This window comes from Anguilla anguilla, chromosome 12 (assembly GCF_013347855.1).
Source record: "Anguilla anguilla isolate fAngAng1 chromosome 12, fAngAng1.pri, whole genome shotgun sequence".
In the NCBI taxonomy this organism is placed as follows: domain Eukaryota; kingdom Metazoa; phylum Chordata; class Actinopteri; order Anguilliformes; family Anguillidae; genus Anguilla; species Anguilla anguilla.
Genome location: NC_049212.1, coordinates 38,941,357 through 38,963,835, shown reverse-complemented (window position 1 = coordinate 38,963,835; position 22,479 = coordinate 38,941,357). Strand labels below are relative to the sequence as shown.

Sequence of the window (22,479 nt, the reverse complement as noted above, 5' to 3'; positions counted from 1 at the left end):
CTGTGTGTTCAGGTTCTTTTGGTAAATCTGCATATTCTGTGTGTGTGTTCAGGTTATTATGCTCACAAATTTCAAGCACGGGCCGGAAGAGGAAGATTGTCCCGTTCCAGAGGAAGTCCGTGAAACCCTGAACGAGTTCCACAATTCCCTGCTGGCTCACTGTGGTCAGTCCCCACTCTGCCCTCGTCCAGTATTTTGTACCTTTATTTAGTCAGGCAGGTGAAACGGGATCTCAGTTCTCAGTCCCTGTGATTACCTGGGCACTGCCAGGGAACGTGGGGCCAATCAGAAGTAGGGAGATGATTAAGGTGCCTGAGAGGTCTTTAATGACCGTAGTGTGTCAGGATTGTGGCAGTGTGTCTCATCAGAAGGAGGTGGGAAGCCTCCCATCCTGCTCTGGTCAGTCATGGTTGAATTTCTTCTGCTGTTTGGGTCAGATCTCTAAGCTTGTGTGTGTGTGTGTGTGTTTGCATCACTCTACATTAGGCGTGCACATTGAGGAAGAGGAGGAGGAAGAGGAGGTTGACACATCCCTGCGCGGGCGGCTCCTCAGCTTGGTGGACAAAGTCAAGACCTTCCGCAAGAAGAAGGAGGAGGAAGAGGAGCCAGAGCCTGAGGAAGAGCCCAAACCCAGTGAGCCCTTCTACCTCTGCTCTCTGTTACACAAACATAGGAAGCAAATCGACTTCAGCAGAGTCTTCCCAAAATACCATCTCTCCAGTGCTTTCTGCTGCATTGGGACAGCTGGTGTCAGTAAATGCTGAAGTGCCCCTTGAGCGCTCTCTCACACTGTCTGATACTGAACAGCTGTGCTGTCCCCCAGGCACCCTGCAGGAGCTCATCTCCCACACCATGATCCACTGGGCCCAGGAGTCGTTCATCCAGAACCCGGAGCTGGTGCGCCTCATGTTCAGCCTGCTGCACCGGCAGTACGACGGCCTGGGCGAGCTGATCCGGGCGCTGCCCAAGGCCTACATCATCAACGGCGTGTCCGTGCAGGACACCATGGACCTGCTGGAGTGCCTGGGCCAGATCCGCTCGCTGCTCATCGTGCAGATGGGCCCCGAGGAGGAGAGGCTGATGATCCAGAGCATCGGGTCTGTCCGCAGGGCTTCCATCAACTGAGCGGTCATTGGCCAATGATCAATCAGTCGATCGATCATTGGCCAATGCACAGTGCTTGGACTGACTGGATACTCCACTGTTGCATTTCTTCTGTTCTCTCTTCTTCATATGTGCAGCAGATTTCGGTTGGATGTTTCCCGGTGCTGTGTTACAGTGCAGAACAACATCTTAGGTCCTAGGAATTTACAGAAGATGCATGAAATTGGAATGTATCTGCTTCAACAGTAGATTCTGATCAAGACATAACTTGTAGTGTTAAAAATACAGAGCTGAAGATCTGGTGAGACTATAGAATCTGTGGCAATAACAGAATAATAAGGACAGCAACAGCATTGGATTTGAAATACAGGAAATAGGATAGACTTTGTCTGCTGTGACCCTTTTGTGTAATGTGCATTGCAGGGATAGATTTTGAGGGTATGAAGTATAAGATTATGAGCAGTAAGTTATGTAGGTTTAAACATTAAATGAAATTTAAACTGAATGTGTTCTCTCTGTCTTTCTCAGGAACATCATGAATAACAAGGTGTTCTACCAGCACCCCAACCTGATGCGTGCGCTGGGCATGCACGAGACTGTCATGGAGGTCATGGTCAACGTGCTGGGCGGTGGGGGAGACTCCAAGGTACCCCAACATTCTCTTACCATTCCTTTATCCCGCTGACAAGCTCACCAGGTCACTGACAGAACGGTTACTTTGCTTGCAGTGAATGCCCACGGTTTCCTTTACACACAGTTTGTCTGTGAGTCAGCCTTTTCTCCTGGCAGCCCTAGGCCTGTCTCCCATAGACGTAGCTGGCTCTTTATTCGCTGAGAAGCAAGTCTGATTTATATGCAGTGTGACTCTAGATTCGGATCTGTGCACTTCCAGTGTACCTCCCAGTAGTGACAGAATCTGCAATACCTGTGTCTGTTTTAATATTGGCACCCGCTCATGTGGGGAATATGTGGGCTGCATACATCTTTTTTAGTAAAAGCTCCCAGGAAGAAGTGGTTGAAGCTCCCTTCTCTACCCTGTAGGCTGCTTGTGTGTGTTTCAAGTGAACCCATTCCTCTCTCTCTGTCTCTCCGTCTGTCTCGCTGCAGGAAATACGCTTCCCGCAGATGGTGACCAACTGCTGTCGCTTCCTGTGCTATTTCTGCCGGATCAGCCGCCAGAACCAGCGCTCGATGTTCGACCACCTCAGCTACCTGCTCCAGAACAGCGGCATTGGGCTGGGTGAGGGGCGTAGCCACGTGCCTGTCAGCATTACATATGCTAGCAGCACAGTATCTTCTATACGTTAATGATTCTAATGCTAATGGCACAGTATCTACTGTACGTTAATAATTCTAATGCTAATAGCACTGTATATGAGTGATGTTGATTGGTTCAAACACATTGTTGATTAACAGCGCATATGTGGTACTGTAGCTCCGCCCAGTGGGAGTTTTTTTTAAATAAAACAACATGAGTGGCGTGTGGAATGACTCCTCCCCTTTGTGTCGCAGGCATGCGTGGCTCCACCCCTCTGGACGTGGCGGCGGCGTCCTGCATCGACAACAACGAGCTGGCCCTGGCCCTGCAGGAGCAAGACCTGGAGATGGTCAGTCAGCCTCCTCCAAGCAACTCTACCACAGCGATATTCTCATAATAACTCTTAATAAGGCACTTCATAGGCAATGGGTGATGTGATGTCAGGGAAAGCAAGGGAGTAGAACAAAAGGATTATGGCAGTTTAAATGGCAAATATGGGACATGGTGATGAACAATCGCAGTAAAGAGATTTGAACTGTCAGAAACCAGTACCAAGAGATATTGATTAATAATGAAATATGAAAGACCAGGAAATATATTGAAAACATGGCCAGATACTGAATTCGCACTCTCTGTGGCATGTCGCACAGGTGGTGACGTACCTGGCCGGGTGTGGTCTCCAGAGCTGTCCCATGCTGCTGTCGAAGGGGTACCCCGACATCGGCTGGAACCCCTGCGGGGGCGAGCGATACCTCGACTTCCTGCGATTCGCCGTCTTCGTCAACGGTCCGGCTGTTTCCGTCCTCGCCTTAGCCGCCTGCGTTTGAGTGTCTCTCCTCTGCAGGAGTTGCATGCAGATAGAACAGGGCTTGGGGGGGGGGGGGGGGGGGTGAACGGGTCTTCAGTTTAAAAATGGCCGTTAGAACATTACGGCTGGTTGTGCTCTTGGTTCTGGTGCGCAGGAGAGAGCGTGGAGGAGAACGCGAACGTGGTGGTGCGTCTGCTGATCCGGAGACCCGAGTGCTTCGGACCCGCCCTCAGAGGGGAGGGGGGTAACGGCCTGCTGGCCGCCATCGAGGAGGCCATCAAAATCTCGGAGGACCCCGCCCGGGACGGGCCCACGGTCAAGAAGGACCGGCGCTTCCCCATGTAAGCAACAGAGAGCTGCTCACCCCCGTGTGCTGAGCGATTTGGACTGGGTTATGGGTTCATTTTTGTTCCCTCTTGTGAAAACAACCTGGGATTGTAAACATGCTCACAGATCCCTGTAGGGTCTGTAGGAGCTTTTCAGTCACATGCACTGAGACCTGTAGGGTCTTTAGGAACCTATCAGTCACATGCACTGAGACCTGCAGGGCATTCAGGACCTCCTTGAGGTCACATGCTTGTGTGTGTTGTGATTGCTCGACAGGTTCGGTGGGGAAGAGCAACAGGAGGAGAACAGGGTGCATCTTGGGAACGCCATCATGTCCTTCTACTCTGCCCTCATCGACCTGCTGGGCCGCTGTGCCCCAGAGATGCATGTGAGCACTTCGCCACGTTGCCACCAGCGTTTAACTGTCCACAGGAGCTACCAGCGGCCTGCAGCTACATTTCTGAAGGGCTGATTTCCCAATTCAGATTCAAGCAGATGTCTGCAATTCAGTTATTGCCCTCTATGACCTCTCTTCCCAAATCCCCCACCACCCCCTTTACATGGGATACTAAGTCCAAGGGGGCTGTATGAGAGGGGGGGGCGGTTAGGACGATTCCAAGTTTCTTTACTAACAGGTACCCTCAAAAAATTATGCTGTAACTATGCTGGGATAACATGGCAAAATCCATTATTTTGAAAGATAGTTCAAAAGGAGTCCTTGGTCATGGGTACAGTCTCCACTCTTATGTAGCACTAAGCCTGGCTGCATTGCAGAGCACAGATCCTGACTGTGAGCTCACTCGGATGTGAGCCTTTGTGCTGGTTCTCCTCTCGCAGTTGATCCAGGCCGGGAAAGGGGAGGCTCTGAGGATCAGGGCTATTCTGCGCTCCCTGGTGCCCATCGAGGACCTGGTGGGGGTCATCAGCCTGCCCGTCCACATCCCCGCCATTGGGAAAGGTGAGGGGGGTGTTTTTAGGAAATTATTGTTCATTCAAGGCTTCCTTCGAAGGTTTTGTGTTATATTCTGACGGAAGTTGTATTTTTCTCTGGAACTCTGAAAGGATCTGAGCTTGTAATGGTGGCTGTGTGGTGGTGGGGGTAATGTCAGGACAGGTGGAAAAAACATTAAATTTTGCGAACTGCCTTCACCAAAGGCCACAGTCACGTCCGCGTGTCCTAGTTAAATTTAAATGTGCTTTATTTAGCCTGATAGGGCAGTTCCCTCTGTCTCCCTTCTCGTTTCATTTTTCCGCGGTCCACCCTCTTGACCCCCCCCCCCCCCCAGACGGGAACATCATCGAGCCCAAGATGTCGGCCAGCTTTGTGCCGGACCACAAGGCCTCCATGGTGCTGTTCCTGGACAGGGTTTACGGCATCGAGAACCAGGACTTCCTGCTGCACGTGCTGGAGGTGGGCTTCCTGCCGGACATGAGAGCGACCGCCTCGCTCGACACGGTGAGTCCCGCTGTGTGTGTGTGTGTGTGTGTGTGTGCGCGTGTGTGTGTGTGTGCGTGTGTGTGTGTGTGAGTCCCAGCTGTGTGTGTGTGTGTGCGTGTGTGTCCCGACTGTATGTGTGCGAGCGTGTGTGTGTGTGTGCGCGCGCGACTGTGTGTGGTGTACGTGTGTGTGTGAGTCCCGGCTGTATGTGTGTGTGTGTGTGTGTGTGTCCTGACTGTATGTGTGCGAGCGTGTGTGTGCGCGCGCGACTGTGTGTGGTGTACGTGTGTGTGTGAGTCCCGACTGTATGTGTGTGTGTGTGTGTGATTTCGCCTGGCCTCACCCCGCCCTGTCCCACGCTGACTCCGCCCCCTCTCTCTCTCTCTCTCTCTCCAGGCGGCGTTCAGCACCACGGAGATGGCGCTAGCGCTGAACCGCTACCTGTGCTCGGCCGTGCTGCCGCTGCTCACCAAGTGCGCGCCTCTGTTCGCCGGCACCGAGCACCGCGCCATCATGATCGACTCCATGCTGCACACCATCTACCGCCTGTCCCGCGGCCGTGCCCTCACCAAGGCCCAGAGGGACATCATCGAGGACTGCCTCATGTCCCTGTGCAAGTGAGTATCGCCGTGTGTGTGTGTGTGTGTGTGTGTGTGTGTGTGTATGTGTGTGTGTGTGTGTGCGTGTGTGTGTGGTTCTGTGGGTTTGTGGGTCTATGTGTGTGTGGGTCTGTGGGTTTGTGGGTCTATGTGTGTGTGGGTCGGTCTGTGTGTGTGTGTGTATGTGTGTGTGTGTGTGTGTGTGTAGGTGTGCGTGCATGTTTGTGTGTGCGAGCGTGTGTGTGTTGCCTCATGTCCCTGTACAAGTCAGTACTGCTGCACTGTCCATCGTTTATCTGGATTCAGAGTGTTCTCACTCTGTCACTTTCTCTCCCTCCTCCTCTCTCTCTCCCTTTCTTTCACTCATTCTCTCACTCCCTCTCTCTCTTTCCCTCTCTTGTTCCTTTTCTCCCACTCTCTCTCTCTCTCTCTGTCTCTCTCAGGTACCTCCGCCCCTCCATGCTGCAGCACCTGCTGAGGCGGCTGGTGTTCGATGTGCCCATTCTCAATGAATACGCCAAGATGCCCCTCAAGGTGGGCGGGGCAATGAGGAATGCTGTCATATGAGACTCCATGTGCTTGATGTGTCAATAGGGTTGCAAAGGATTGGAAAATTCCCATGAAATTCCCAGAAAATTTCCGTGGGGTTTTTCATTTTTTCCATTTCAGTTTAGATTTAATTTGATAAGGATTCTATTGCTTCGTTTTGTCTTTGTTTGTACTGGATGCAGCTGTTGACCAATCACTACGAGCGTTGCTGGAAGTACTACTGCTTGCCCAATGGCTGGGCCAATTTCGGCGTGACATCAGAAGAGGAGCTGCACCTCTCCCGAAAACTCTTCTGGGGCATCTTTGAGTCACTTGCACACAAGGTTACAGTTTACCCTTTGTGTTGGTCATGTTGATATCAGCCGATAGTGGCAAATTAGGACTGAAATGAATTTATCACTACCAGCCCAATGCTAAGATTATGGCCACTCCTATGACAGCAAACCTGATTTGTTTGATGTGCATTTGTGCTATAATGTAAAATGGGAGCACTGGCCTACGTGGACAAACAAGTATTATTATTAGAAAACAAAACACCAAATCTGAGAGAAATCAAGTCCACAAAATTCTCTCCCTCTCTCTCTGTGTCTCTCTCTGTAGAGGTTTGATGCAGAGCTGTTTAAGATAGCCATGCCCTGTATCTGCGCCATTGCTGGGGCTATTCCGCCAGATTACGTGGATGCCAGTTTCACCAGCACTGAGAAAAAGGCTTCAGTTGACGCCGAGGGCAACTTCGACCCCAAACCTGTGGAGACCACCAAGTAAGGACCCTTGTTTAGACCAGGGCAGTTACACACAAATTCAATGTGTTTCATTGGTGACATATTGCCAAAGCATGAAAAAAAAGCAACAGACATAGAATAAACATATAAACAGAATTCTAACAGATGTGTGTGTGCGTGTGGTTTGTGTGTATATTAGCTTGTGTAAATTCATAAATTAGTTAAACACACTTAACTACTGCTCAACCCTGTGATAAAGGAGTCTCCTGGAGGACTATAATTCAACGGGTTTCAGTCATAACTCAGAAGATGAAGTGGCAGAATTTTAATGGTGTATCTGCATGAATGTTTTGAACTTTAACCCTCTGTGTCCCACTCATTTAATCACCCGACTCTGCGTTCCACAGCACCATCATCCCTGAGAAACTGGATGCCTTCATCAACAAATATGCAGAACACACACATGACAAGTGGGCTTTTGAGAAGGTACGATGAAAGATGACTGAAATGGCAGGATTAATAACAAATCTGCACATGTGTTTCTGCTCCCGACCGTGTGGTTCTTCTGAGTGTTTGATTGTCCTGACCCCTCCCGGTGTCTCCTCGGGTTCCAGATTCAGAGCAACTGGACTTATGGAGAGCTGCTGGACGAGAACGAGAAGACTCACCCCATGCTGAGGCCCTACAAGACCTTCTCTGAGAAGGTCAGAGCCCCCTCTGTGTCTGAGGCCTGGAGAGCACTGCTCTTCACTGTCTCTCTCTCTCTCTCTCTCTCTCTCCCCTGTCACACACTTATCTCCAGCACGGATTTGCTCTCCTTCAACACTTCCTGTACTTGTAAGATCCATGATATTGATAGACGGTGACAGCACGCCATCATAATCAGCTGCTGTTTTTTTGTGTGTGCATGTGTGTGTGTGTGTGTGTTTGTGTATGTGCCTGTGTCCATCCCTCAGGACAAGGAGATTTACCGCTGGCCCATCAAGGAGTCGATCAAAGCCATGATTGCCTGGGAGTGGACTTTGGAGAAAGCCAGAGACGGAGAGGAGGAGAGGGCTGAGAAGGCGACCCGCAAGATATCGCAGACGGCCCAGGTAGAGCAGGGGGGCGTGGGGGGGGGGGGTTGTTTGAACATGGCTGCTGCTGCCCTAGGGGTCCTTGTGCCGAGAGGCCTTTCCTTCACCTGGGCCTGTTTGTGTGTTGCAGGCCACCTATGACCCCAGTCATGGCTACAGCCCCCAGCCAATCGACGTCTCTGGCATGGCGCTGTCCCGGGAACTGCAGGTACCCCTCTCTGCCCTCAGCCAATATATAAAAAGGAATCTGTTTTTCCTTTTCATTTTTTGTCTTCCTCATGAGGTGAGGTGTACTGTCCATGCATGCTGTACGCCATCATACTCCCTCTCCCTCTCCAGTCCATGGCAGAGCAGTTAGCAGAGAACTACCACAACACCTGGGGCAGGAAGAAGAAGCTGGAGCTCCAGTCCAAAGGTGAGGTAGCCATGGAAACAGTGGAAACTGCCATTAAGCTTACCCAATCAGTGAGCGCACAGTAAATATTTCAGCCAGTCGGCCAGCCCCTTGCTCATCCTTGGCAGAGGCATTACTAGTGCATGTAGGACAGGTAAAGGGAACGGTTGTGTTTCTGTTTAGGGGGCGGAACCCACCCCCTGATTGTGCCCTACGACACTCTGACCGCCAAGGAGAAGGCCCGGGATCGAGAGAAAGCGCAGGACCTGCTCAAGTTCCTGCAGCTGAACGGATATGCTGTCACCAGGTAGCTCACACACTTTTAAGGAAAACATACTGTGGATAGCTTTTCTCACTGACATTCTCATCCTCTCTTTCCCTGCATTCTGCCCAATACTTTATAAAATATATGAAGAATCATTTAGTGTTTTGTTCTTTTGCTAATGTCGTTTGTTAACGGTGTAATTGATGCAAAGCACCATGAGTGCTAATAGCTTCCCCTTGTGGAGAATGTTCAGCCTGCTAAACGTGAGTGAGTGAATGGGTTGGTTGGTCAGTCGGTCCGTCCGTGGGTCCATCCTTCCTTCTTTCCTCCCTTCTGTCTGTCCCTCCCTCCCTTCCTTCCATCAGTTCGTCTAAGAGGTGCTTCTCATCTAAAAGGCATTTTATCCCGGGGCCTGCAAAGCTAAAGTGTATTGTGATTGTGATGACAGTTGTTCTTTTCATTGTTGCTTTTCCTTTCTCTCTCTCTCTCTCTCTCTCTCTCTCTCTCTCAGGGGGCTGAAGGACATGGAGCAGGACATCTCCTCCATCGAGAAGCGCTTTGCCTACGGCTTCCTGCAGAAGCTGCTCAAGTGGATGGACATCGCCCAGGAGTTCATCGCTCACCTGGGTACTTCGGGGGTGCCGGGGTGTTGGGGGTGGGGGTGGGGGGGGGGGTCAGTGATACCACAGTCAGACTGTTCTGTTGTGTGACAGAGTTGTGCCTTTACAGAGGCTGTGGTGAGCAGTGGCAGAGTGGAGAAGTCCCCGCATGAACAGGAGATAAAATTCTTTGCTAAGGTGAGAGGGTTAGGGTTCGGGTCAGTGATACTATAGAACAGGTTTACAAAACTGGTCACTTGTGGACTGCTGTAGGTCACCTAACACTTAACACTGACACACGCACATTACAACATCATTAACCTGTACAATGCATCTTTCATATTACGGGGAAAATGTATGTCCTGTGTGCCTTATTTTTAAGCTGGAAGAAGTAGTTGAGTAACCCTGCTTTTAGAGGTTGATATATTTGTGCATTACTGTGTGCATCTGTGTCACTGGAGGTGGTATACAAGGACTTTGTCTTTTGACCTCAGATCCTGCTTCCACTGGTGAACCAGTACTTTAAAAACCACTGCCTGTACTTCCTGTCCACCCCGGCCAAAGTGCTGGGGAGCGGAGGGCACTCCTCCAACAAGGAGAAGGAAATGATTGCCAGGTAACTTACAGGGACGCGTCCTCATAATGCACATTACACCAGACCCAAGGGCCAGAACACAATGTCATACCAGACCCAAGGGCCAGAACACAATTTCACACACTTCACAGGACACGTATTTGAACTTTACACACACTGTTGCACCCTTATTAGGAGTGTGTCCAATGGTACACACACACACACACACACACTTAAAACACCTCTCAGTAGACAGACTGGGCTTAACACACAGTCTTCTGGAGTTGGCACACACCATTACATGCTTTTCAGGAGACTACTCTGCGTGTCTCTCCTATTCCATGTCTTTGTTTTGCTGACATTCGTGGGGTTTTTGGTATGGGCTCCATTTTGCTAGTTACGTCCAAACGATATGTTAATGTGGATGAAGCCTGTACACATTTACTGGACAACCGCACTCCAGCACTAGTTTTACAAGGTTCACCCATCATGTGTTGTGTTGTCAGTACACCCAGTTAATACCACCTTGTTAAAGTGTAGATAACTGCAGTTACACTACTGACTGCACTACTGTTATTATCTCTTTATGCTGCTGTTATAACCTCTATATAACAACAGCTGTTACATACTTATAAAGCTGTTATGGTTTTAAACCCTGTCCTTTACCTGCCCTGTTATACCCTGCCCTCTCACGTTCCATCCTTGTCTCTCACTCCTCCTCTTTGGAGCTGGTATGTCCCTCGCTTCCCTCAGCTGAACCTCAAACCCTCTCTCTTCCCTGCATCCCTTTCTGTTTCCTGTTTTCTCCTCCTCTCCTGCTTTAGTATCTTCTGTAAGTTGGCAGCTCTGGTGAGACACAGAGTTTCTCTCTTTGGTAAGGAACCTGCATGGAGGCCTGTTGCCTCTGCCGTTTGCCTCCTCCCCTCTCTTTCATCCTTCCATCCTCCCTTCCTTTCTTCATTTCATTTTTTTCATCCCAGTTCCCATTCTGTTTTCTTTCTCTGCCTTCCTGCCACCCTTTCTTTCCCTTTATCTCTCCCTCATTTTTTTCACACTCTTTTCTTCACTCCTCCTCCACCTCTTTCTCTGTCTGTCTCTCCTGCTCACATTCTACTTGTCTTTTCCTCTTCTCTTCCACCTTCTCCCATGTTCTCTCATTATCTTCTTTCCCACTTTGCCATTGCTCTTTCTCTCTCCTCTTCTCTCCATCCTTCTCCTGTGGCCTCTTCCTCTCTCTCTCCTCTCTGTGGACCTGCTGTGCTTTGCTTAGTTCTCTCTCCCTCCTTTGTGTGTGTTTGAGCTCAATGAGCCCCTCTCACTCAAGGCCAGAGATTTCACTAACCTTACAGGGACAGGTGTGTGTGTGTGTGTGTGTGTGTGTGTGTGTGTGGGTGAGGACTCTGTGCTCCAGAGATATCAGTGTATCATAATCACATGACCATTGGAATCAAAAATCACCTCTACTATTCACAGACTTGGGTCTTACTACTATCTGAAAACTGCTGTAAAATGTCTGCTGATTACAAAAACAATTAAAAGAAAATTTATTTTCACCAGTAAAAGAAAATAACAAATTTGTATGCTTTGATTGGCAACCTGAAGTCTCAAAGATCTGGAGTGCTTTCAAATTCTACAAGCATGTAAAGAAGTATTTTAAATCCCTATTTGACCCATATCTGACTATTGATAGTGCCACTTTATTATTTCCATTTTAATTATGAATTATAATGGAAATAATAAAGTTTATTTATCATAATTTATGAATTAGTGGTGCAGATCTTGCCACTGGTTCTGGTTCTGATGAAACCCGGGTTATCCTGGAGCACTCAGGCTTGGGTCGGAGTGATCCTGTGGGTGTGTGATTCGGGGTTCACCTCCATGCTGGGCAGAGAGTACCATTGGACTGTGTCAGCATGAGGGGGGCGTGGCCCTGTTTGCATTGCAGTTTTTTTCTTATCATTCAATAACAAATCTAACAGGAAACCTCATGATGTAATCACCTGGCGCTGTAGCCTGGCTACGCTTGAGGCAGTATCTCTCCCTTTGCGTCCTTTGTTCATTTTCTACTTCCTGTGTCATTATTAACTTCCCGTCTTCCTCCCAAAAGGAACAGGCCATAATGGCAACTATAGTGAAGAGATTTCTTTTCGGAAACTACTATTATTAATAGTATTCTTTTTTTTGTGGAATGAGAAAAACCAAACTAAATTCATCATTAAGCCTCATCTCAACGATAATATGCCTGTAATGCACCTTCATTTAACTACTAACAAAACACACACACCTCAAAGTTGCACCCCTAAATTTAACACTGTCATTTTTAATTAGAAATTCCCCAGATACTCCTCATGTCATGTGACTGGTCACCTTACATGTGAAATATCAGGCCAGTTTAGAGCAGGGCTTTTGTGTGGCCGAGCCAGCGATGCACCTTTAGATTTGATTTAAGTGACAGGTATCAAACTGGGTGCAGGTTTAAGGTGTGTACCCAGCAGAGCCAATCGCAGCTGTTAGAGAGAGTCACCTTGGTGACAGCCCCGCCCTGTTTGTTGTACCACAGGAACAGATGCCTCTGCAGTGGTCAACTGTCTGCACATCCTGTCACGATCACTGGATGCAAGGTAACGCTTACTCCCGCTGAGACCTAAAGTCTGTGTGTGTGTGTGTGTGTGTGTGTGTGGGTGTGTATGTGTGTGTGCACGTGTGTGTGTGTGTGTGTGTGTGTGTGTGTGTGGGTGTGTATGTGTGTGTGTGTGTGTGTGTGTACTGCTTGCTTTTTGGGGGTTCGGGCCTGAGGCTTTTTGAGGATTTGCCCCTCTGTTACGCTGTAAGGCGTCTTGGTGACAGTTCTCTGTAAGAAAAAATGCGCTATATAAAAAAAATTATTTGGTTTGATTTGCGAGTGTCTGTCTGTGTGTGTGTGTGTTTATTTATTTTAAATTTATTTATTTAAAAACCCATAATGGCAAATTCGCCAGTACTAAGCGACTGGCTCATTTTCAAGTACAGTCTCTGGGCATAAAAGAAGCAGCCATTTATGCAAGAATATCAATCAAGTTACTGTCTCTTAGTGTTCATTTTTCTCTTTGTCCCCCCTCCCCTACCTCTCTCTTTCTCCCTCCCTCTCCCTCCCTCTCCCTCTCCCTCTCTCTCAGGACGGTGATGAAGTCGGGGCCTGAGATTGTGAAAGCAGGGCTGAGGTCCTTCTTTGAGAGCGCTGCGGACGACATTGAGAAGATGGTGGAGAACCTCAAACTCGGGAAGGTGTCGAGCCGGAACCAGGTCGGTCTCTCCTGCTCTGTGTTCTGACCCACGGGCAGCCCCACCTACGTGAGATCTCCATTTGGTTTATTAGCAAAGCGTCTACCTGAAACTTTGCCAGCTTTTGTAAACATGGCGAGGTTCGTAATGTTATGAACCTGGAAAGTGAGACTACCAAAAGTGAAATATTCCATATTTTGTATCTCTTTCCCTCTTTCTCACTCTCCCCCGGCTGAAGGTGAAGGGTGTGGCCCAGAACATAAACTACACCACCATCGCCCTGCTTCCTGTGCTCACTTCCCTGTTCGACCACATCGCCCAGCACCAGTTTGGAGATGATGTCATCTGTGAGTCACTGGCCGATAAAAATCTGTTAACACGTTCATGTGATCACAAATCGCACGCAGCCGTCCTTATTCCCAGTGGTGCAGACGGTGGAAGCACTGTGTGACCCTCTCTATCTCTCTCTCTCTCTCTCTCTCTGCTGCGCAGTGGACGATCTGCAGATTTCCTGCTACCGTATCATGTGTAGCATCTACTCTCTGGGCACTGTCAAGAACCCACATGTGGAGAAGTGAGTGTCTGTGCGTGCGTGTGTGTGTGTGTGCTGTGCAGTACAGTATATCTGCTGTGTCGTACAGTATCTGCTTTGTTATACAGTATCTGCTTTGTGGTACGGTATCTCTGCATTGTGGTTGTGACTCTTGCAGACATAGGCCAGCCCTGGGTGAGTGTCTGGCCCATCTCGCTGCTGCCATGCCTGTGGCCTACATGGAGCCCCATCTCAACGAGTTCAACTCTTACTCCGTCTACACCACCAAGACCCCGCGGGAAAGAGCAAGTGAGTACCCCTCTCTCTCTCTCTCCCCACCCCTCTATCTCTCACTCTCTCTCTACCCTTCACCATCGCCTCCTGCCTCCTCTCTCGTAAGAAAAGGAGTGTTGTAACGTTATACAGATGATTGCAGGTCGTTCAGCCCATCCAGGCTCATCGTTTGGCCACCACCACTCACACTGGTGTATCTGCGATTCTCTCTCGCTCCCTCTTTCTGCTCCCTCTCTCCCCCAGTCCTCGGCCTCCCTAACAACGTTCAGGAGCTGTGCCCGGACATCCCCGAGCTGGACGTCCTGATGAAGGAGATCGGGGACCTGGCGGAGTCGGGCGCCCGCTACACGGAGATGCCCCACGTGATCGAGATCACCCTGCCCATGCTGTGCAACTACCTGCCCCACTGGTGGGAGAGGGGGGTGGAGAACTACCCCGAGCAGGAGGACCAGCTCTGCACCGAGGTCACCTCCGAGCAGCTCAACCAGCTGCTGGGCAGCATCATGAAGATCGTGGTCAACAACCTGGGCATCGACGAGGCCTCCTGGATGAAGAGGCTGGCTGGTGAGGGTGTAAAGCACGCTTACTGCAGACCTGGCCATTCATTCTGGTATCTGACTCTGCATAGCCACCCACAGGCCTGGCCATTCATTCTGGTATCTGACTCTGCATAGCCACCCACAGGCCTGGTCGTTCATTCTGATACCTAACTATGCTTAAGCACCTAAATTAGGAGTAATGGCAACATCCCACCTGGGAAAAGCAGTATGATTTGCTGATATCGTCAGCCAAACCTTCGACCCTGTTACTCTTGCCAGTGTATGTCCAGTTGATTGTGAATTGACCCAAGCCTGACCTTTGACCCTGTTCCTCTCCCCAGTGTTTGCCCAGCCCATCGTCAGCCGGGCCAAGCCTGACCTTTGACCCTGTTCCTCTCCCCAGTGTTTGCCCAGCCCATCGTCAGCCGGGCCAAGCCCGAGATGCTGAAGTCGCACTTCATCCCCACCATGGAGAAGCTGAAGAAGCGCAGCGGGAAGGTGGTGGCCGAGGAAGAGCACCTGCGCATGGAGGGGAAGACTGAGGCCGACAGCGAGGAGGGAACCATCCGCGACGAGTTCGCCGTGCTCTGCCGCGACCTCTACGCCCTCTACCCCCTGCTCATCCGCTACGTGGACAACAACAGGTACCGCCCGCTCCTCATGTGCATTACAATAAGATGCGCCCGTCCTGTGTGTCACTAAGGGCAGTGGTGACTTACCTGTGCACTTCCTGTGTGTGTTGCTAAGGAGTCCCAGACTGACCTGTCCACTTCATGTCTGTGTCTCTAAGGGCAAGATGGCTGACTTGTCCAGATCCTGATGCGGAGGAACTTTTCAGGATGGTGGGAGAGGTGTTCATTTTCTGGTCCAAGTCTCACGTAAGCCTCCGGCACTGTCCTCCTCATCCCCCTCTCTCCTCTTTCTGACCTCTGATCCCTTGCTCTCGTTCTCCACATTCCTGACCCTTCTCTCCATCATCTCCATGCAGAACTTCAAGCGGGAGGAGCAGAACTTCGTGGTGATGAACGAGATCAACAACATGTCGTTCCTCACGGCCGACAGCAAGAGCAAGATGAGCAAGGTGGGGCAGACAGATGTCAGACTGTCACAGACTGAAAAACAGCACAAAAGAGTAGAAAGAGTGGACTTGATAGGACGATGTTTGACTGCGTCAGATTGTTAAGGCAATAGGACGGCCATCCATTATAATGGGTGGAGCCTCTTTCCTCGCTGGCTTGAGGACGAGAGACACAGAGCTGCTGCATTTCAGATTGTGTGGTCTCCTAACTGTGAGGAGACTGGAGCTTACTGGACTCATTCAGTGAATCGGGAGTCAGAGTGAGATTACAGGACTCAGTGAGACGGAGAAAGGAGTTTGAGTGAGTTTATTAGACTCTGAGTCAGAGTGGGACAGGAGTCAGAGTGAGTTTATAGGACACAGTGAGACTGAGACAGGAGTCAGAGTGAGTTTATTCGACTCTGAGTCAGAGTGGGACAGGAGTCAGAGTGAGTTTACAGCACTCAGTCAGTCTGAGACAGGAGTCAGAGTGAGTCTACAGGACTCAGTCAGTCTGAGACAGGAGTCAGAGTGAGTTTACAGGACCCAATGAGACTGAGACAGGAGTCAGAGTGAGTTTACAGGACTCAGTCAGTCTGAGACAGGAGTCAGAGTGAGTCTACAGGACTCAGTCAGTCTGAGACAGGAGTCAGAGTGAGTCTACAGGACTCAGTCAGTCTGAGACAGGACTCAGAGTGAGTTTATAGGACACAGTGAGACTGAGACAGGAGTCAGAGTGAGTTTATTAGACTCTGAGTCAGAGTGGGACAGGACTCAGAGTGAGTTTACAGGACTCTGAGGTGGAGGGAGGCAGGTGTGAGAGCCCTGCAGGTGCAGCAGAACGAGTCTTAACGGTGTTCTCTCTCTGACTGTCCCTTTGTTGTGTGTCGGTGCGGACGCTGGGTCTCTAGGCCGGAGACGGAGAGGTTAGACCGTGTCTCTGCACGAACGCTGTGCTGACCGCATGGCATCTTCTGCCAGGGGACTTTTCATCAACCTCCCCCACACACTGGCACACACTGCCCCACTGCTACATCACACTGATACACACTGCCCTGCTACATCACACTGTTACACACTGCCCCACTGCTACATCACACTGATACACACTGCCCTGCTACATCACACTGTTACACACTGCCCCACTGCTACATCACACTGTTACACACTGCCCCCCTGCTACATCACACTGGCACACACTGCCCTGCTACATCACACTGATACACACTGCCCTGCTACATCACACTGTTACACACTGCCCCACTGCTACATCACACTGGCACACACTGCCCTGCTACATCACACTGTTACACACTGCCCTGCTACATCACACTGTTACACACTGCCCCACTGCTACATCACACTATTACACACTGCCCCACTGCTACATCACACTGATACACACTGCCCCACTGCTACATCACACTGTTACACACTGCCCCCCTGCTACATCACACTGGCACACACTGCCCTGCTACACCACACTGATACACACTGCCCTGCTACATCACACTGTTACACACTGCCCCACTGCTACATCACACTAATAAACACTGCCTTGCTACATCACACTGTTACACACTGCCCTGCTACATCACACTGTTACACACTGCCCTGCTACATCACACTCTTACACACTGCCCTGCTACATCACACTGATACACACTGCCCTCCTACATCACACTGGCACACACTGCCCTGCTACATCACACTGATACACACTGCCCTGCTACATCACACTGTTACACACTGCCCCACTGCTACATCACACTGGCACACACTGCCCTGCTACATCACACTGTTACACACTGCCCCCCTGCTACACCACACTGATACACACTGCCCTGCTACATCACACTGTTACACACTGCCCTGCTACATCACACTGATACACACTGCCCTGCTACATCACACTGATACACACTGCCCCACTGCTACATCACACTGTTACACACTGCCCCCTGCTACATCACACTGGCACACACTGCCCTGCTACATCACACTGATACACACTGCCCTGCTACATCACACTGATACACACTGCCCCACTGCTACATCACACTCTTACACACTGCCCTGCTACATCACACTGATACACTCTGCCCTGCTACATCACACTGATACACTCTGCCCTGCTACACCACACTGATACACACTGCCCCCCTGCTACATCACACTGATACACACTGCCCTGCTACATCACACTGTTACACACTGCCCTGCTACATCACACTCTTATACACTGCCCTGCTACATCACACTGTTACACACTGCCCCACTGCTACATCACACTGATACACACTGCCCTGCTACACCACACTGATACACACTGCCCTGCTACATCACACTGATACACACTGCCCCACTGCTACATCACACTGTTACACACTGCCCTGCTACATCACACTGTTACACACTGCCCCCCTGCTACACCACACTGTTACACGCTGCCCTGCTACATCACACTGATACACACTGCCCTGCTACATCACACTGTTACACACTGCCCCACTGCTACATCACACTGGCACACACTGCCCTGCTACATCACACTGATACACACTGCCCTGCTACATCACACTGTTACACACTGCCCCACTGCTACATCACACTGTTACACACTGCCCCACTGCTACATCACACTCTTACACACTGCCCTGCTACATCACACTGATACACACTGCCCTGCTACATCACACTGATACACACTGCCCCACTGCTACATCACACTGATACACACTGCCCTGCTACATCACACTGATACACACTGCCCTGCTACAGTACGTTCTTACACACTGCCACTGATGTTCTATTGTTACTCTTGTAAAAGCTGTAACACTGTTATGCTGTCATACTGTTGCAATGGCACACAATCAGACCGGCACACCACTATAATATCATACTGGCCCTGTTACACGGTATAGTGCACACACACAGCACACACAGCCCCCTGTCCTGCCCGTGTGTGAGGGAGGAGTCAGGAAGCGTTTGATGAAAGTTCTCCCCTGTAGAGGCAGGGTTATGGCACTGGGCCCAGCGTGGGTGCTGAGGGCCGAGGACACGCCCATGGCCTAAATCCCGCCCCCTCAGAGCCAGCGCCGGGCCACAGTCCCATCTCCCTGTTCATGGGTTTGATGAGTTTGCCTTCAGATTGATTGTTGATTGTTTGGGAACCTTCGTACCTGTAAATTTTCCATTTCTCTTTTTCTTTTTCTTTTTTGGTTGGTCTTTAGTTTTTTTGCGGTAAACCTCCCTTCCAGAAGGGGGCGTTCTTAATCCCTTCCCTTCTCTCTGTGCCCAACATTTGGCCTTCCTCCGATTAATTGCTTCATCCAGTTACCCCAAGACATGATCTCCCCGAAACCCCTGAACACATACCCTCACTCTTTGTGACATTGGGTGGTTAGTGAAAAGAGCAGGGGTTGTGCCTTCTTGAGTGATGCATTAGTGGTGAGGGTTGGGAATATGAACTGAACAATTAGTTCATCTTATGGATGAAAAATATTCTCCCCTTTAAACCAATTAATCAAACATCTTCACTAACTTTTGACCTTTTCACACCCTTCTCCTCCTAAACCACCTTTAACTCATGCCACGCCCCTCCTCCCTTTAAAATACTACATGGAGAATGGAGAATGATTGCCTTTCCAGACTGACCCCGTCACCCTGTCAGCACTGCTGCCTGTCTCACAGGAAAAGGGCTGCAGAACCCTGAACAGAAGCTGCAGAGGAGCAGATTCAGGTGTGGGTGTTGTTAATCGAACCTAGATTCTTCCACCCCCCTAGGTCCTTAAAGAGCTCCTGGACTTGGATAGGGTGGATGGTGGGGTGATGAAGACTGCCCAGGGGACCCTCCTTACGCCCCAAAAACACTAGAACTGTAGGGACAGACCTCCTGTCCTGAGGTGTGGGATGCTCATTACTGTGAGATCCTGTTACCTGCTCTGTGGGGACTTCCTCTGGCCTGCGGCGACATACTCATGCGCACGCACACACGTACACACACACACACACACACACACACACACACACACACAGCAGGCTGAAGGTGGAGCCCAGAGAGCAGATAACAGCCAGGAATGTGCCCCCGCATGCACGGGACAGGAGGGGGGAGGAGACCAATCGGGCCCAATGGAGCTGATCGCCCTCCATAGGTCATGTGCTTTTTTTACAGAAGGTTCTGGATTTTCCTGGTGTGCGCTTCTGTCTGGACTCTGCTGCACTAACAGTGAGGGCTGTTCTTTGTGTGTTGGGCTGGTGTTCAGGCCAACTACTTCAGACTCCTGCTGCTAACCCCGCAGAACAAGCTTCCCTTTTTTTGCACACGCAAACCGCAGGTGTACACTTTAGCACACCTTAGCACTGCTGGCATACTTAACAAACACACGTGTATAATCCCTCACAGGTAGTGCTGGTGTTTGAGTGGGGAGTGCTTGCTTTTCAAGCATGCTCGGTTTATTTTCTCTCTTTCGTGATGGAATGGCTTCCGTGTCCTCTCACAGATTGTGTTGGTTCATCGTAAGTGACCCCCCCCCCCCCCCCCTTGCTGACTCCCACTTTCCCCCCCCCGCCCCATTTCCCATCCATCAAAGTGAATGACACATTAAACCTCCTCTCACGGACATGCGCTTTCAGATCAGCAGCCAATGGGGGATGGAGTAGAAGTTCCACATATGAACAGTTGCATAGCACCAGAGCAGCACATTATTTCCCCATTTAAACAAGCAAATATAGCATTGGCCATATTGGCCTCAGGGTATTTTAGGTTTATCTGCGTCTCAGATTGAAATTACCCAATGGGAATATGCATTTCATGGAACAGTTTTGTATTCTGCAGGAATCATTGAAAGGGAAGTTTTGAAGAGCGTGCATTTCTTGGCTGCTCACTAAATTGCAGTGTGTATTGGGACTTTTGGAAGGCTCCATTTTATGTTTTTCTGTGTTTATAAAAACACTTTAATATTTAACAGCTACAAATACTGAGTTTATTTTTTTGGAAATACAGATTTTATTGCTTAGGTAGTTGGAGTGTCATTATTCATAGTTCAATTGGTACTAACGTTGTAGTGTTTAGCTGTGTTGCGCCGGTTTAGTTATCGCTGTGGCTTTGGTAGGTAGATCTACATTTACTTGTAAAGAACACCTCGTCCCCCCCTTTCTGTGTGAATTGAGATGCCCCCTCTGTGCCCTGTCAGTCTGGCGGCTCGGACGTGGAGCGTTCCAAGAAGAAGAAGCGCGGGGACCGCTACTCGGTGCAGACCTCTCTCATCGTGGCGGCCCTGAAAAAGATGCTCCCCATCGGCCTCAACATGTGCTCCCCTGCCGACCAGGAGCTCATTAACATGGCCAAGATCAGATACTCCCTGGTACAGTCCCACTGGCCCACCCCTCCCTTTAATACCCTCATTTTCGTTCTCCCTCCCTTCTCTTCACTCATTTTGTCCTGGGGCCACTCATTACAATACATAACACTCACTTGGCAGATAGTTTTTTTTTTTTTTTTTTTTACACAAATAAATGTCAAGTGTTTTACTGTGTTTTGTTTCTTTCACAAACAAGGATTTGGTGAGTTAATTTTGGGTTAACTGCTGAACTTCACTGAAATCCGGGCGGCTTATTTTCTGTGTTTCTTCCCTGGCAGAAAGACACGGATGAGGAAGTGAGAGAGTTTCTGCAGAACAACTTGCATCTCCAGGGCAAGGTGAGTGTGGCTTTGCTTCTGAAGCATCCAGAGTAGCTCTGGATAAGTGTCTGCTCAGTGATTGTAATGCTGTAGTGTACATGAAACGAACATCAGCTAGGCAGCTGGTTAACTAGGTTAATATCAGGTAGCTGTTAGCAGAGTTCGCCTGATTCTGTATTCAGGTGTTCTGGGCAAATTACAGTAAATGGCAGCTGTGACTATATTTAATCTCCCCTTTGATGGTTGAGACTTATATTGGTTACACCACATTACCTGTGCTGGCATAAAGTTGCTCTGTTTCTCAGGCTAAGTATGGTCCCTTCTCGGTTTGTTAGCTTTGCTAGTGTACCTGTCATGCAGTTCTCTTTCCCGGGTGAAGTGCACTGGCTAATCTCTGGCTGTGGCAGGTGGAAGACCCCTCCATGCGCTGGCAGATGGCTCTGTACAAGGAGACCTCTGGGAAGGCGGAGGACGCGGAGAACCCGGAGAAGGTGGTGAAGAGAGTCCAGGAGGTCTCTGCTGTGCTGTATCACATCGAGGTGGTGAGTCGCCCTGCTGTGCCCTCCAAACTCCCACTGACACTTACACTGAGCTCGTACAGAACTACTCGCCCTCTGCCCTGTACCATACTCTCTCTCCATCTCCCTCTGTATTTCTTTTTTCCCTCTCAGACAGAGCACCCCTTCAAGTCTAAGAAGATGGTGTGGCACAAGCTCTTGTCAAAACAGCGCCGCAGGGCAGTTGTGGCCTGTTTCAGAATGACACCCTTGTACAACATTCCCAGGTAACATTTCACACACACACACACACACACACACACATACTCACACACTCTGAAACATTTACCTCTGTCATGATTAAAGATAAACTCTCTTCTTAATGATTACTTTGATCTAAACAGTCTCCCCTTTCTTTTTTAAACTTTTCTTTCATAATGAACTAAGTTGCCTTTTAGAGACCTAATGTGGTATTAATGTACACACTCAATCTCACCTGAACTCTCAGTATCTAGCGTACGTTATTACTGAACTCTCCCTCTTCCCAACAGACACAGAGCATCCAACATGTTCCTGGATGGCTATAAACGCAATTGGATAGAGACGGAGGGATACTCATTTGAAGACAGGATGATTGACGACTTGTCTGTGAGTACTGTGGTGTGACAGCGTGTGCCTAGCTGCATTTTCCATGATGAACACACACTGCTCATGCACACGCATGCATGCACACACACACAAACACACGCACACATACGCACACACAAAAAAAACATACACACACACACACTCAACACCCACGCATGCACACACACACAGACTCCACACACGCACACACAGTGGTTTCTTTCCTTTCCATTTTTAACCATATCACTCCACAGTACCAAATATTGCTTGAAAGGA

At 49.7% G+C, this 22,479-nt stretch overlaps 1 protein-coding gene across 17 annotated transcripts in view; it reads left to right on the top strand.

Annotated features, from left to right (window-relative positions):
- ryr1b (ryanodine receptor 1b (skeletal)) overlaps positions 1-22,479 on the top strand; it is a 104,861-nt gene that overhangs the window by 48,735 nt on the left and 33,647 nt on the right. For 13 of the 17 annotated variants that reach the window (XM_035384732.1, XM_035384725.1, XM_035384739.1 and 10 more), the window contains 40 exons: positions 53-164; positions 487-633; positions 824-1,097; positions 1,633-1,750; positions 2,212-2,344; positions 2,617-2,711; positions 3,013-3,148; positions 3,325-3,511; positions 3,774-3,885; positions 4,335-4,455; positions 4,784-4,953; positions 5,332-5,552; positions 5,978-6,068; positions 6,266-6,406; positions 6,684-6,844; positions 7,213-7,291; positions 7,420-7,509; positions 7,762-7,899; positions 8,012-8,089; positions 8,221-8,296; positions 8,459-8,582; positions 9,052-9,167; positions 9,270-9,337; positions 9,634-9,755; positions 10,538-10,587; positions 12,274-12,334; positions 12,869-12,995; positions 13,213-13,321; positions 13,467-13,548; positions 13,685-13,815; positions 14,044-14,364; positions 14,743-14,983; positions 15,130-15,217; positions 15,328-15,420; positions 16,308-16,322; positions 20,592-20,762; positions 21,038-21,097; positions 21,487-21,621; positions 21,751-21,863; positions 22,128-22,224. In XM_035384732.1, coding sequence (XP_035240623.1) covers positions 53-164; positions 487-633; positions 824-1,097; positions 1,633-1,750; positions 2,212-2,344; positions 2,617-2,711; positions 3,013-3,148; positions 3,325-3,511; positions 3,774-3,885; positions 4,335-4,455; positions 4,784-4,953; positions 5,332-5,552; positions 5,978-6,068; positions 6,266-6,406; positions 6,684-6,844; positions 7,213-7,291; positions 7,420-7,509; positions 7,762-7,899; positions 8,012-8,089; positions 8,221-8,296; positions 8,459-8,582; positions 9,052-9,167; positions 9,270-9,337; positions 9,634-9,755; positions 10,538-10,587; positions 12,274-12,334; positions 12,869-12,995; positions 13,213-13,321; positions 13,467-13,548; positions 13,685-13,815; positions 14,044-14,364; positions 14,743-14,983; positions 15,130-15,217; positions 15,328-15,420; positions 16,308-16,322; positions 20,592-20,762; positions 21,038-21,097; positions 21,487-21,621; positions 21,751-21,863; positions 22,128-22,224 — 5,004 coding nt within the window. The remainder of the gene's footprint in view (positions 1-52; positions 165-486; positions 634-823; positions 1,098-1,632; positions 1,751-2,211; positions 2,345-2,616; positions 2,712-3,012; positions 3,149-3,324; positions 3,512-3,773; positions 3,886-4,334; positions 4,456-4,783; positions 4,954-5,331; positions 5,553-5,977; positions 6,069-6,265; positions 6,407-6,683; positions 6,845-7,212; positions 7,292-7,419; positions 7,510-7,761; positions 7,900-8,011; positions 8,090-8,220; positions 8,297-8,458; positions 8,583-9,051; positions 9,168-9,269; positions 9,338-9,633; positions 9,756-10,537; positions 10,588-12,273; positions 12,335-12,868; positions 12,996-13,212; positions 13,322-13,466; positions 13,549-13,684; positions 13,816-14,043; positions 14,365-14,742; positions 14,984-15,129; positions 15,218-15,327; positions 15,421-16,307; positions 16,323-20,591; positions 20,763-21,037; positions 21,098-21,486; positions 21,622-21,750; positions 21,864-22,127; positions 22,225-22,479) is intronic. The other 4 variants (XM_035384740.1, XM_035384741.1, XM_035384733.1 and 1 more) reach the window with 1 other exon arrangement.